General features: G+C 37.5%; 1 protein-coding gene across 18 annotated transcripts in view; it reads right to left on the bottom strand.

The window, feature by feature from the left end:
• Positions 1–16,434, bottom strand: part of PDE1C (phosphodiesterase 1C) — a 516,178-nt gene that overhangs the window by 75,381 nt on the left and 424,363 nt on the right. For all 18 annotated transcript variants that reach the window (XM_081080159.1, XM_081080148.1, XM_081080160.1 and 15 more), the window contains 5 exons: positions 15,116–15,216; positions 12,469–12,597; positions 6,568–6,669; positions 5,876–5,996; positions 402–483 (listed from right to left, as the gene is read on the bottom strand). In XM_081080159.1, the coding sequence (XP_080936285.1) occupies positions 402–483; positions 5,876–5,996; positions 6,568–6,669; positions 12,469–12,597; positions 15,116–15,216 (535 nt within the window). The remainder of the gene's footprint in view (positions 1–401; positions 484–5,875; positions 5,997–6,567; positions 6,670–12,468; positions 12,598–15,115; positions 15,217–16,434) is intronic.

Here is a 16,434-nt window from a genome sequence, read left to right as displayed (position 1 = left end):
GGTCATCCAGGAAATGGGGATGTCCTAGAAACAGGGCTAGAGGAAGTACCATTGAAGAGAAATGTCACGGAGACTTCCAATATCGATGCAAAATGGATTGGCTGAAATAGAATGGGCTTCCTGCCACTGATTCTTGCCATTGCCTTGGAAACTTAAGGTCCCTTTTTCTCTTGGCAGGAAATGATGGAGACAGCAGAGTGTCACTGTCTAATCTTCCCATGAACCAGCCATATTCTAAGGAGAATGATGGGGAGAATGGCTCCATCAGTCCATCATGTCAAAGCCAGGAACCCAGCACAGCAGAATGGAGAATGACTGAGAATGACTGTGAGCAACTGAGCTTGCTTCTAGACACCACTCTCTGGTTTTTCCTTCCATCCAAAGGGCTCGCAAACACGTACCTACTTGTGACTGAGCAACCATGGTCGACTTTCGGTCACACAGAGGAGAAAAAGGCAGCCCCAGCTCTGCTTCTCTGTCACCCTAGGAAAAAAATGAGGTCATCGTAAATTAACAATAGCAGACTGAGCCACCCAGACTTTATCTAGCAACTTCAGCTGCCATAAAGGCCACTGGCCTTTATTTAATTATCACAATTCATTATGTAATAAGTCATTATGGGGCCTGCTTCTCTGCATATAAGACACCAAGAGGCTGACGCCCTCTGGGGCTCAGTCACTCCCTGCGACTGCAAAGGCGCATGCTGTGCGTGATATAGAAAGCCTCATCAGGTAGCAACAGGTCCCCTGAGGAAAGTAAGAAAAGTAACCCGGCCTAGAGCCAACACGGCAGTCACAAGTCCTGCACGTTCTCCAGTTGTCTATTGTCAGCCTGTGCCCTTTCTTGAGCCAGTGAGCCCCTCCCAGCTGTGGGCGAAGTTCAAAACACAAATTCAGACTGGCCTGATTTGAATTTCTTCTCCCTGTGCTACCTACACCCACACACAATGGGAGTTCTTAACCACAGGGCTCGGACCATAATGAAAAGTAGACCAAAAAAAGAAGCAGAGTAGCAAATAATCACTTGTGTTTATCGAGTTAGACAATAATAAAACATGATTCTCTGGCCAGCATATTTTCAACATCACCAAAAAGCGTCACTATCATAAGCAAGTGCTATGGAAATTCTGCCTCATGATGAAGATGGTTTTTAAAACCCTCAACCAGAAGCTCAACACTTCAGCCACACACCATAGGAAAGGGAACATACGTCACGTAGCAGTGACATTGTGCTGATTCATTTCACGAGGAAAAAATCCACTCAGGTGAATGGCTACTGACTTAGGCTTGAATCTGGCTTTTCTCCCAGTAGCTGTGTGATCGTAGAAAGTTTATTTTCTCTCTCTACATTTCAGTTTTATGATCTATAATGTGTGGAATAATGATCTCTACCACATCAAGTTATGATGAGGATTAAATGACAAAATATATGTAAATAAATAAAAAGAACTATGATTGTTTCCCAATAGGTATCTCTAATATTGAAGCCAAGATTGGAGAAATATTTAGTGAATTCGTTACACCAAATACATGCTGGTTATCATAAATATCACCAACAAATTAATAGTAAATAAAGAATAATGGTTCAAACACCAGGCCCAGCTCAAAAACTGAATGCTTTTACTTTCTAAGGCTGGTTACCAAAAAGGAAGGCTTCTAGTTCCCACACACAGTTAACATCTATTGAAAGGAAGGAAAAGGTATGGGTATCTGAGGAAGCTGAACAGTGGGTCACAATGGGCGCTGGAGACATCTAAAGGTCTCCAGAATAGTCCTGAGATGGCTCGGTTCCTCTGCACCCATCCCCGGAGAGCCACCCTGCGGGACACAAAGGCTCCTCATTGTCTCGTGTGCCTTGTGGGGGCTGCTCTAGCTCTCAAGTGATGTCATAAAAATGATTTACTCCTGAGCTGTTTCTGCTTGGGCAGTATGAAGAGAAGGAAGAATATTTGTAACATACGTTATAGTTGTGCAGATGGGTTAGTGGGATAGCTCAGCTGAAACAAATGAAACCCACTCTTACGACCTACAAAGCAGGGATGCAAGTTGTCTTTTTGGTACATTTTAATGTTTAGAAGGTTTAGAAGAGGAGGTGGTGAACTCTACCTACTTGACTATTAAGGTGTAAGCATTAATTTGGATTTTATTACTGAAAAAGTGCGTATTAAACAACTTCCTATCCCACGCATGGACTTGCCCACACTCACATCTCCATACCACTTACATCTTTTGGATTTAATGAGCTGAGTACACTCAACTATTAAAAGCCTATTTCAAAGAGGTAATCATTGAATTTCCTTTTGAGGACAGATAGACTTATGAATTGGAAAAAATATGCAGCAAGTCATATGAAAAAAATGTACTTCTACAGGTGAGTCCAACTTGATTGACACGATATTTTATGACACTGTAACTATTGGCCCTTGTAGAATTATTCATACACTTTCCTCTTTACTAAAGAGGTCAATATTTTCAACCCACGATAGATCAAATTTCAAAAAATGATATATAAATTATCTAAATGATATAATTTGTAAGGTCGATGTACCTGGTGTTCTCTGAATTCTATATACTCTGCAAGTAGGAAAATAAATCTACTTTTCAAGAGCATGAACAGTCACAAAAATTGATTATGTAGTAGGTGACAAATGAATTTCACAATAAAATACAAATAATGAAAAAAATTATTTAACCAAATTTCAATAAGCCATAAACTAATTACATAACTAGAAAGCAAAGGAACCTACCACTAGAAAATTATGTAAACATCTACCTGAAGCAACTCTTGGGTAAAAAAAAAAAAATCTAAACCAAAATTAGGGAATATTTAGAAGAGAATGGAATGTACTGCTTATCAGAACTTCTGAGATTCATGATAAGAACAACACAAACTGCTAACCTTGTATTTTCTAATATTAAACAGGTAGATTGAAAATAAATGCATTGCTCAATAACCCAACTCAGGGAGTGAGCAAAAGAACAAAATAAACTTGAGCAGAAGAAATGAATAAATAAGAATTAAAACACCATTTAAGGCTTCATAAAATAAAATAAAATAAATAAAACAATTAGCTAAGTTCATAACAAAGTAAGGAAAAAAACACTAATATATGAAATGAGAAATAAAAAATGGGAAAATAACCACAGACAGAGGAACTGAAAAGAACTGCAGGAAACGTTTGCAAAATATAAAAATATACAGCAATACAAAGGAAATGAACCTCAAGACTTTTACGACATATATTTTACCAAAAAGGCAAATTTATACTTCTTTAAAGTCAATATTTCATTGAAAAGCACCTTGAGGCAGTCGCTCGGATTTTGTAAATTATGGTTATAACACTAAAGACGAAACTTACTCTTTTAGCAAAGCATGGAAGGTCTGGTATTGGGACTAAGGCTATGCCCTTATTTTGAAATATAACCCAACTTGCAAATGTAATTTTTTTCAAAGATGCTGCAGTCCCATTGAGATTTCCCATTTCAACTGTCCAATTTAAAATCTATAGTTAAGAGCTGAGGCAACATTTCTCCTACATGGATTAACTTACAATGGCTTATGACATCTGGGTTAAAATATTAAGTCAATAAAAATAATTTAGTGAATCATAATTACTAAAAAAAAAATCATTCCAGTCCAGTGAGCTAACATTCCAGTCCCAATAGTCGAGAAATTCAATATGGTTCTTTTCATATTGCCTCTAGCACATTTTCATTCAATTCAAGCATATGTGTATACAAACAAGGTTTCCTTTATGGGGAAAATTTTCACATATTTAAGTAATTTCTCATATTCACTTTCTCACAATTCAAAAGAGGAAATCACTTCATTACCTCAAACGTATATGAGTTAGCTATCTACCTCTGGCTGCCGATTAAATACCCCTACCTGTAGGGGTGTTATTGCAAAAGTATATGATAAAGGGAGTGGATATTTGGAGAAAATACTCTTAATAATATTCAAAACATAGCTTCTGGAAAAATGACTCAAAATTATCCCTTCTTTAAGAATGAATTTGCAGAGCCATTCTTGTATATACAAGGGAGCCACAACTGTACAGCTCTAGTTTCTCCCACACCATTGGGTTCCCCTTGAGAACTATTCTGTGAGACAAGTGATGACTTTGCAAGGAGAAACATCCACGTGCTGAATAGGGAATGTCAAGGTAAAAACGTCCAACCTGTAGAGAATTCTTATAAAAATGTATGTGAGCCAAACAGAGGATATGCCTGGAAGTAAGATCTCAATTGACTAAGAAAAATGCTTCCTAGAATAAAAGTTTGCAGTTTCTTTTACGCATTTTAAAGTAAGGAGGGAACCAAGGAAGATTACAGGAAAGTGGGAGAAAGCAAGGTGGAGATTGCATTATAGGATAGTTAACAAAATGATGTGCTCTCCTGAGGGTAGTTTCACTTCTGGGAGGTCTGAAAAGAGGCATTTCAAAGGTATGTTCACCTAGATGCACAGAAACAATGGACAGGGCTGGCTTAAGGCAAAGATAAACCTTTCACGAAAGAAGTTATAGTTCTGGGATGTGACTACCCACCATGACTTTCCCAGGTAGGAATTTGTGATCAGATCATCCTGTGAGGTTATTTTCCTTTTTCATCCATAGGTACCTGCTGGTGTATTCATATAACAGTTTAGGTTTGCATGTGTATGTGTATGTGTTGATATGTACTATGGGCAGATAAAAGAAATGTCAGATATGTAATGCTAGAAAGTCCCTAAGAAAACATCTGGTCCAAACTTCTCCTAAATACCAACCCCTCCCAAAAAAAAATCACAGATAAAACCGCTGAGAACTAGAGGGGTGATTTGATTGATCACAGGACACAAATCAGTTGAAATAAAAACACCAATAAAGGGCCTTCTTCTCCATTTAATATGCTGTTAACTCCAGTCCCACCTCATTCCCAGGTAGTGTGCACAGCTTCAGAAGGAAAAAACAAAACAAAACACACAAATAGATGCCTTCTACCATTTCTCCTCTCAGACCACAATCATAAAAATAAGAGTAATCATGAGAAGAATTCCCTTTAAAAATCTAGTAACCACTGAAAGAGCATATGAGATCGTGCTTCCTAGAACTGTTGCCAGTTTGGCTCAAATAATTTCATAAAAATTCTCTACTGATTTGAAAATTTCTTATGTCGACACCGCTAACTTCAGGGCCTCACATCTCAAAGCAGATGTTTTAATGGCGACTCTTATTGAGGAGACATCAGTTCTAGCGCCATACATTTATTTCACTTTCTATCTCTCTACTTCTCTGTACCTTTTTTTTAAAAAAAATTTAAAGCAAAATATATTCATAAAAGACTCTGGATGTTCTTGTAGAAAACACATCCCTGTGTCTTAGGATGTAGTAACTTTAAATACAATTGGAACGGTAGCTTCTCGTGCTTTCCTGACCCCAAATTGCCAAACCTGGCTTTGGAATTGAACAACATGGCTTGCCAGCTCGAAAGAAACAACCCAACCAATTATATCAGACACACGAGTTAAAGATGATCACCCTAATCCCAAGGGCAATGCCAAAATTGCCATCATTTGGTCAACCCGTTAGAAAAATAAATGAATAAAAGGGTTCCTTAGATGACATTTTGACGAAAGGCTGCCACAAGGAAATGTTTTTTCCTTTCCAAACAGAAATGCATCGGAAAGAAATACCATAATGTCCTGAGAATCAGAATTTAAGTAAGATTCAAACATCACATGACCAGGAGGTAGAAACAAAAAAGCTGGTAACTCTCCCTCCCAAGAGAAAATTATTGTCACCTCAATAGTCCTTATCATAGCATTGCTGAACTACAATACGAGAAGCTGGCCAGTGCCGACAGCCGAGGGGTAGCACAGTGACGAGGTGAGGTACCTGTCTGAAGAATTCCTCCAGGAGTGACATGGTCCAGCGATGATGAAGCTCCCATGCCTTGGCCGGATGGCTAATGTCTGCTGTGTGCAACATCAAGGATAATGCTTTTGGCTTCTCAATTCTGTAAACCCCAAAGGACCCAAACACACCATGACTCAACTTTCGGAACCTCAATCAGAGTTTTAAAAAGCATTCATTTTTTTAATCCTTTCCATTCTCCCACCTCAAATCCCACTTCAGCTGAACTGGGGGGAGGGCGTCATTTGATCCTACAACTGGGATGTTTATTCGTCAGCTTGGTGTCCATGTTTACTGAGCTGGGCACCTCAAAAACTGACTCAAAACTATTTCTGGAATGTCTGCATCATGAAAAGAGACAAGAACCCAAGAGTCACTCACTGACTTTTATGTAGTGCCCCTGCATTGAGTAGAGCTTTGATAATTTAGTTCCCCACAGGGAAGTATTTTAAATTTTAATCGGGGCAAACTGTTACCAGTCCTATTATGTACTTCAACCCTGAAGAGAACCTATATGTGATATGTACAATTCTCATGCTCTCCCCTCCAAACGCCCCCACTTTATGAGATCATTCAGGCATGTACTCCAAAGGAGGTACTCCTTAAAACTGCAACAGCATGGACAAGTATCAGCTCAAACATATAAAAATATATCAAGTCACAGGCCCACTCACGCTTCTGGCTGCTGCAGAGCGGTTTTCATTGCTTTGATTTGTTGGAAATGACAGGACATATCTGTGGCCATCACCATCTCAATTACCAAGGTCCGAAATTCCCTTTCAGGGACACCCATGGAGAAAAAAGGATGAAAGTAAAAAATGGAAAGTAAAAATTAGTTTATTTTTGTTGCCACTTCTAATCAAAATCAGTTAATTACTTGTGACATTTCTAATCTACCTTGAGCCTTTTAGGTGGGCTCTTTCAATGAAGAATAAATGAAGGGTAAGGATTAAGGAAATCACTTATTAGGAATATGACACGTAGAATGGACATACCATTTGGAACATTAACTCACAGGAGCAATTCCAGTGAAAGTGTAGTAAAGCATTCCTTTCTCAACTGAGTTCAAAGTTTTAAGAAAAAATTAATTTGAAAATAATCCTAGGAGGCACACTGATCATCCATATTACACTCAGATACAGGTGTTTCAACACCCCAAAATCCTGTGCTCCACCTTTGCATTCTTCCTGCCCTTCCCTCAGCCCCTGACAAACACTGATCTTTTGATGAGCTCTAACAACTCTATTCAGGTAGAAGGTACATAGAATACACTGCTTCCACATAAGCTGTACAGTTCAATGAGGCTTCACAGTTGAACATGCGTAAGCTTTGGAGAACACCACCACAATCGTGATACTGAACTCTTCCATCACCTTCAAACCCCTCTGCAGTTCACCCCTCCCTCTACTGACTGGCCTCAGGCACCTTTTTTTTGTTAAAGGTTTTAAATATATATTTTTTAGTATTATAGTTTCAGGTGTACAAAACAATGTGTTAGACATTTCATGCCTCACAAAGTGATAATTCCCCTCCCCCAATCCATTGCCCCTCTGACATCATATATAGCTGTTACAATTGCATTGACTCTGTTCCCTATACTGTACTCCATATACCGCGACTATGTATATATATATATATATATATATATATATATATATATTAAATTCTAATTGACATACAATATTATTCAGCTTCAGCTTCAGGTGTACAGTGCAGTGGGCAAGCATCTATACCGTCCATGAAGTGGTCTCCCTAATAAGACATGTGTCCATCTGACACCCTACAAAATGTTTACAACATTATTGACTATATTCCCCAAACTGTCTTTCATATCCCCGTGGCAATCTTGTGGGTACCGATTTATACTGTCTGATCCCCTCCCCTTCACCCTCATCCCTATCCCCTCCAATTTAGCACCCATCAGGTTTCCTCTATCTCAAGACTATTTCTGTTTACTTTGCTCATTTATTCAGTTCTTTCGCTCATTTATTCAGAGATCATTTGGTATTTGTCTTTCTCCAACTGACTTATTTCACTTAACATAATGTTCTCTAGGTCTATCCATATCCCAGGCAACTTTTGATCTGCTTTATGTCTCTAGCTCATTTGCATTGTCTAGTTTTATTATATACAGACATACTATATATATAAAATTAAAAAACGCAAATGATCTAGAGAGACATAAAACAGACATATAGGTGTGTGCATATAAATGTATATATACACATATGCACACACACATATATACATATTAAACTAGATGCTAGACATATACATGTATCCATGTATACACACATACACACACACACACTATGAAATGTATTCTTTATTTCTTGCTTCCTTTACTCAGCGCCCTTTGCAATTTATCCACATAGTGGTTCATCAATAGTTCATTTGTTTTTAGTACTGAGTGGATTTCTTCATGTGAGTACCCAACTACTTATCCATTCACTAGCTAATGGACATTTGGGCTATTAAATTCTAGTGTGGAGCTATTATGAATAAAGCTGTGATACGTATTCATACACAAGTCTTTGTGTGGATATATGTTTTCCTTTCTCTTGGGTAAATACCTAGGATTAGAATGGCAAGTTGATAAGGTAGCTCAGCGTTTAACTTTGTAAGAAACTGCCCAAGATTTTTCAGAGTGGTTATGTCACTTTACATTTTGATCGTCAGTATACGAGAGTTTTTCTATATTTTTGTCGTTAACATTAGTCATCCTATTTTCAGTCATCACTCCAGGGATGTGTAGTGGTATCTTGTGGTTTCAATTTGTACTTCTTTTGTAACTAATGATTTCAGGCTCCTTTCATCTTTTGGAGTCCATTTGTATATCTGTTTTTTTTAGGGAGATGTCTGTTTCAAACCTTTCTCTTTAAAAGTGAGTCGTTTGTCTTATTACTGAGTTGTAAACATACTTGATATATTCTGCATACAAATCCTATGTAAGATAACTATGTTGTGAATAATTTTTCCTACTTCTTGGCTTGCTTTGTTCTTTTTACCATGTCTTAACGAAGAGCACAAGTTTTTAATTTTGATAAAGTTCAATTTGTCAAATTTTTTTAATGCTTCATGCTTTTGGGGACCCATCTGAGAAAACTCCACGTACTCCAAAGACTTTGCTATGTTTTCCTCTGGAAGTTTTACCACTTTCAGCTATTATGTTTAGGTCTATGATCAGTTTTGAGGATGGTGTGAGGTAAGGTCAAAGTTAGTTTTTTCCATGAGGATATCCATTTGGTCCAGTACCATTCATTGAAAAGATTTTCCTTTCCCCTGTGAACTGCCGTGGCACCTTTGTCATAAATTAATGATGAATCCATTTCTGAACTCTCAGCTCTGTCCCATGGATCTGTAGGTCTATCTCTTCAGTAATAAAACACTGTCTTGATTACTGTAGCTTTATCGTATTTTTCGACATCAGATAGTACAGATTCCTTCACTTTGTTCTTCTACTTTAAAATTGTTCTGTTTGCATTTATACATAATGCTTGAATAACCTTCCAATTTCAAACATAATTCTGCTGAAATTTTGACTGAGATTTTGTTGAATCTATAGACAAATTTGGGAAGACGACATCTTTACAATACTGAGTCTTCCACTCCATGACAATTTATTTAGGTCCTCTTATTATTTAGGTCCTCTTTAATCAGCAATGTTCTGTAGTTTTTAGTGAACAAGAGTTATTCTTGTTTTTCAAAATTACTATAAGGTATTTTATATTTTTGTGCTATTGTAAAATAAACTTTTTAAATTTCATTTTCCAAGTTTACCGCTAGTCTAGATACAACATGACAGTTAGAGGTGCCAGCTCCCCAGGCAATCTAAAATCCACATGTTACTTTTAACTCCCCCAAAACGTAACTACTAATAGCCCACTATTGACCAGAAGCTTATTGATAACATAGTAAATTAACACGTATTTTGTAATGTTATATGTATTATATACTGTATTCTTACAATGAAGAAATCTAGAGACCAGCAAATATTATTAAGAAAATTGTAAGGAAGAGAAAGTATATTTACAGTATTTATTGAAAACAATATGTGTATAAGTGTACCTGCACCATTCTAACCCATGTTATTCAAGGGTCAACTATATATACATTTTTACATTAACCTTGTATTCCGTGGCTTTGAAAGACTTATTATAAGTTCTAGTAGCTTCTTTACAAATTCTTAGGATACTCTACTTAGACAATCAGGTCATCTGCTAATATAAACATCTTACAGGGTTGATGAGAGTAAGATTAGGCATTGTTGTCTTATTCCCAATCTTAGGGATAAACATTCAATTTTTCACTATTAAGCATGATGTTAGGTATAGGTTTTTCATAGGTGCCTTTTATCATGTTGAAAGTTCTGTTTCTAGTTTGCTGAGAATTTTTATCAAGAATGAGTCTTGAATTTTGTCAGACGCTTTTTATGCATCTATTGAAATGACCATATGCTTTTCTGGTTTTTTTTTTTTTTAATATGGTGAATTATTTTAATTGATTTTTTTAAATGCTGAACTAACCTTGCATGCCTGGGATAAACCCTATATATTAGTCAAGTTTCTCCAGAGAAACAGAACCAAGAGGATGTACACATATATAGAAAGAGATTTATTATAAGGAATTGGCTTATGTAATTATGGAGGCTGACAAGTCCCAAGGTGAGTTGGCAAGCTGGAGACCCAAGAAAGCAAATGGTGTAGTTCCAGTCGAAGTCCAAAAGCCTGAAAATGAGAACTGATGGTGTGGGTCCAATCTGAAGATCTGCAGGCTATTACATGTAAAATGAAAAAAATCTTGTAACAGTATAGGTCCATTTACTTATTACCAGTCTTTTTGTTATAGTTGTCTTTATGTTATGGTTTTTACATGTATTACACCTCCCTACATTATAAACTCATGAGATGATATTATATTTTTTATTGTTATTGGTCATATGCACTTAATTTAAATAAATTAAGAAAAATAGCCTTTTATATGTACCTAGATTTTTACAATTTTATTCTTTCCTAAAAATCTGATTTCCCTCTAGTATCATTTTCCTTCTACCTAAAGAACTTTCTTTAGTATTTCTATAATGCAGGTCTGTTGGTCATAAATTTCTGTGTTTTTCCATTATCTCAAAATAATGTTATGCCATCTTCATTTCTAAAGGATATTTTCACAAGATAGAGCATTCTGTGTCAACTTTTTTTTTCCTTTAGTACTTTAAAGGCGTTATTCCACTGTCTTTTGGCCTCCATGATTTCTGACAAAAAGTCCACAGTAATCCAAAGGATTTCCTTCAATATAATGTGTCTTTTTCCTCTAACTTTATCTTTGATGCTTGGCAGTTTGACTATAATATGTGTGTAAGTGTGTTTTTCTTTGAATTTATCCTGCTTTAGGTTTGTTGAGCTTCTTTAATCTATAAATATATATCTTTCACCACATTTGGGGAGTCTAGCCATTGTTTCTTCAAATATTTCTTCTGTCACATTCTCTCTCTCTTCTCTCTTTCTGAAACTTCAACTCTCCTTATATTTGACCACCTGAAATTGTCTCACAAGTCCCTAAATTGCTCATTTTCAAAAAATCTTTTGTTTCCCACTTCTTCAAATTGCATGATATTGATTGGTATTTTCAAGTTCACTGATTCTTTCTTCTGTCTTCTCCAACTTGCTACTTAGCCAATGTAGTATTTTCAATTTAAATGTTTTTCAGTTCTAAAATTTCTGTTTGCGCTTCTTTAATTTCACTGGTTAAATTTTACTGTATTTTATTACAAGCATATTTTCCTTTACCTCCCTGAGCATAAATAATGGCTTTAAAAGTCCTTCACTGATAATTCCAACAGTAGTTCATCTTGGAGATTGCATCTATTGATTGTCTTTTCCCTTACAAATAAGACATATTCCTGCTTTTATTTCAAATAAGTTCTTTAGATTGTCACAGAACTTGAGTTTCCCCCTATCTCATTCTCTTGTTTCTGAGGTTCTAACTTACCTGCTAGCAGCTCTGGTTGTTCCTACCATGGTTTATCTAGCCATAAAAATAGTGGAGGTGTTTGTATAAATATAGTTTCAGCCATTTAGTATTGCTGCCTTGACTGAGACTGCCTTCAGCATAAAGTCACAAAAATGTCACACTCACCTCATTTTGTCATAGTCTCCAAATTACGGACACCCCTTCAAAACGTGCCTGATTTTTTTTCACTCTCTAGAGCCCTCAAACCACTGGGGATGCATCTGTTTGTTTGTTTGTATTTTGTCCAGTGTTTATAGTTGTTATTTGCAGGAGGATTAGTTATTAACAATTAATCTGGCCGGCTGAAAGTGGAATTCCATGTTATTCCACTTTGAAATGCACTAAATATCTGGTAATACATTAATTTTAAAAAGTCATAAAAAGTCGAATGCATTTACATATCCCAATAGAATCTATCAGATATTAAAATCGCTTTTCTACAAAGACATAGGATACTAAACATACATTATCTTTCGGTTAACAGATTTCTTCAAAGCATATTAGTTCATCTCTCCTCAAAGTTTCTTTCCTGGTCTCCAAATCTTTCTCTTTTGTCTCATCCTTACCTCCAGTCATCCTTTGAGAGGTTGATCAAAATATTCATTTCCTCGTCCTCTTGGAGAAGACGATAAGCTGCACTTAAATGGTGATTTTCCAATACAGACTTATCGTTGTACAGAATAGCTGGGTCAGACCTGAACAGAAAGCCAAGATAAATAATTTAGGATGTTAAACAATTCAGATTTTTCTGGTAACTCTCTCAAGGTAGAATTACTATCTTTTTTTTCCTGTGTTTAGCAATTATCTTTGCCCCTATGCCATTTATGTCAACCAAAAAGCTAAAACTAACACTACAAATTATTTATCAATATATGTGGGTATGTTAATGTCAACATGCAGATGTAAAATATGTGATATCCAACCTGAGAACTCTCTGAAAACTATTCTATAACTACATTTCAATTATCTGTACTAGGAGCAAAGGTTGTTTTTTTTTTAATGTGGGTCAAGTCAAACTTCCTTATATTTTCTCAAACAACTTGATTTTTTTATTCAAGAAAATAATTTATTTCAGTTATTCTTTTATAAGAATTTTAGGTATAATCCTCTGAACACATACCACCAGGCAGGTACAGTTTGCAAATTCCTCTGGTAGTAGCTTGATCTTAAAGTTTTTGCCATGCAGAAGCAATACATGGAAGATTGATAGTAAAGAATATAAGAATTGATGACAATTGTTAGTCACTTTCGCAAAGACTATTCCACAGCTGAATGACACCAAACACAGGGCGGTATACTATTTCAAAATCCTTAATTTAGTGAAATCTCAGATTATTACAGCTTATTTGTTTCTCATCAAGCAAGACAAGTCCCAGAAATGTAAAGTGACATCACAGAGCCCCACGGTGGCTAAGTGTCAGGATTGAAATGAAGGCGCCATCTTCTGACAGTAGGGCCATTGTTCCCCAAGATAACTTCTGCCTCATTGGCCAAACTTTGAACTCTAGCTAGCATGCCTTTAACGTGTGAGACTTAACATACCATCGAAGGACAAAGAAACTGGTCACAGACTTAGTTTTCTGAACAGGGAGCACACAACACACTGAGATGCTTCAGATAAAGTTCCATTAAAGAAAGCCAATGTTTAAATTTCATTCCAAACCAAACTCTTCCCACTCCCATGGAGATAGCACAAAACACGCAAATCTGGAAGTGAAAGATCTGATCTCATATCTATTAAGTAAGGAAGGCACCGACCAATGTGTATTTTGTGACATTAAGCTATTTTCTGTCTCTCCTATAATTAAGCTCCTTTATTCTGTGCTGTGATGGGTTTTGATGTTGGTCTCCAGCCAGGATCCGTGTACCGTGTTCCACCCACCTCTCTTCCCTCAGCAGGTGCAATTCAGCACCACCTCTATCCTCAGAGTTAAGGCTCCACTCGCAGAGGTCCATGAAACAGAGCTGCTCTGTGGAATTCCCTGTGTTAAAGACCTCACAACAGAATTACAAATGGCTGTTCTGCAGCAGCTGAGATGACTCTGTGTGAGAAGGAAGGGGGTAGAAAATGAAGCGAACGGCTTAAGTCCTTTTGTCTGCGTCCGTTCTACTGTAGTTGCCCTTCTGAACACAGATCAGACGATATTGTCTTCTTTTGTGTACCCCATAATTAAGTGTTGGGTTCATTCAATACAAGTAGATTGATTTATGAACACAAACCTATCTGGAGTGTGCACCTGCTTTTTCAAGTGAAATCAGCAAGTATTTCTTTGCTATTCAACTCTCGTCCTTTCCCGTTATATTCTTTCTCTTTGCCAACTCTCCCTAAAGTCTAACTTCTTTTGATTCCTATGTCAAGGCCCCGTTAATCCTATGGCAGACTCTCTCCAGTTCCACATCATTGCCTTCAGAGAAGGTAAGTCCTCATTCCAGAAGAGGGCGGATAAGCTTTCGTCTTAAATGAAAATGACAATTGACTGGTACTGCTTGCCTGGAATTCCGTGCTGAGAGGAATGCTAAGGATATATCTGCAGCTAGTAAGGAAAAATACCAAAACTGATTAGTGATGTCTGTTAATGGTCAAGAGGTTCAGAGTGGAGCACGTAGACCCGTATTTAATATCCCACTTAGAGGTCTGTGTTTACCTGTGAGGTTCATTAGGGAGGGTGCAGAGGGCACCCATAGTGAAGGGGGCCCACATGAGACAGCCTAGCTCGCCAAGCCCTGTGCCAGGCAGGGAGGCAAGCACTGAAGAGAGCAGAGTTCAAACCAGGGAGAATGAGGAGAGCATCACCAGAATCCCAGAGATCAGAGGGTAAGAAGGCTCGGTTATTCTTCATGTCAACAAAAACACTCCAACCCTTGCCTGTCCTCACTGATTAGTCCACACGACATCTGTGCCTTTATGTAAACTGTCCCACCTCCTATTAGAAACAGGCAGAGTATGCATAGTACATACATGCATACAAATAGCTAGCATTAGCATAGAGAGGAAAAGGAGACCCATATTAGAAGTGAATAAAATCTGAGAACGAGGAGCAGATGGCTTCCTCATCGAAGCTGATCAGGCTGATCTCTTGTTTAAAAGTTCACTTTTCCAGAAACTTCAACGAGAGCCACCATGCACAAGAAAGGTGACGACACCTTTCTGGCTTATAGAACTCTATCCCTGGCCCCCTGTTGCCTCTGCTCCAAACATTTCAACCTCCTCACCGGGTCTGAATGTGGAAATTGTTGGTGGTCCCGGTATGCTCATAGTCGTGGATGGCAGCTGAGAAGATTATCGCGAAGATCTCCAGCTCCGTGAGCCAGTTCTGGAAGGGAGGTCAGAGAGTCATCAGATCATCGGTCTCTTTCTCAGTCTTCAGCTTGCTGACAACACACCCACATTTCTGCATTTCCACTCCACAACTGGCAAGCTATTGCCAAACACATGTTTTCTGACAAACAGAAATGTGTTTTTTTTGTTGTTTTTTGTCTTCTGTAAGGAGCCTTGGGGACATATGATTTGAAAACAGCATGCCCAGCTGGGTTGAAAAAGCTAAATAGTAGTTTTATTTTTTTCAGGGAAGCAAAAAACAATGAGCATGCAGATATTAAAAGCCCTCATTGCATCTTCTCTCAAATTCCAAGTAAAGTCCCTAGGTAGGCACAGAAAAAAATATACTAAAATTTCAATACAATACCAAGAACTAAGAGTAACAGAAAACCCAATGTCTATCTACTGGAAGGTTGGCAGGTAGGACAGATGGAAAAATGCCACCTGGCCTGCTGCCTGATACATGCTAAAGTTTGAAGAGACTTGTCACCATCCACACCACCAAAATTGACTGTAATTCAATGGCCCTCAAAGTGTGTTCCCTGGATCTAACAACCTGGAAGCTTGTTAGAAACACAAATCCTGCTCCAATCCCACTGAATCTGAAACTCTTGGTTGTGGCCCCCCCAATCTGTGTTTTAGCAAGCCATCCACATAATTCTGATGCATGGGAGAGTGTGAGAACCGCAGCTGTGTTTGAAGTTCTCTTAACTGAATTCCATTTCAGAGACTTTCTGCATTCATTGCTGCTTCCGCTCCCTTCTGTAAACCATTCTGCTCAAGGTCCACATGATAGAACATTCATAACTACGTAGTAGCCCACCCTTTGGTACCTTCTACGCACTTTGTTTGCTACTTGAATTGATGCTTACAAGTGTTAGTGTGGTTTATTTCAAATTAAACGCTGTTTTGACAAATTGCACTTATCAGAATTATGTAATTAAATATGACATAAACCAATAAAATCAGAACACAAAAATGGAGTTATGTCCATAGAACCTAAGTTCAATGCCTTAGACAATTACTAAAAGAACTGCTATCAAAAATAGGTGTGAAAACTGTGAAAGAGTAGAAAACAATTATAAAAATTTAGAGAGGCTCTGCACTTAGTTTGCTTCATGAGTATCTTTAAGTTCTCATTCACTCTGAAGAAATGAAACTGGAAATCTTAGATGGGGCAGGGTCCATGCAAGACAAATATGAGTTCCCAAAT

This window comes from Rhinolophus hipposideros (assembly GCF_964194185.1).
Source record: "Rhinolophus hipposideros genome assembly, chromosome: 18".
NCBI classification, from domain to species: domain Eukaryota; kingdom Metazoa; phylum Chordata; class Mammalia; order Chiroptera; family Rhinolophidae; genus Rhinolophus; species Rhinolophus hipposideros.
The sequence above is the reverse complement of the archived record's forward strand: the minus strand, read 5'-3'. Positions and strand labels throughout refer to the sequence as shown.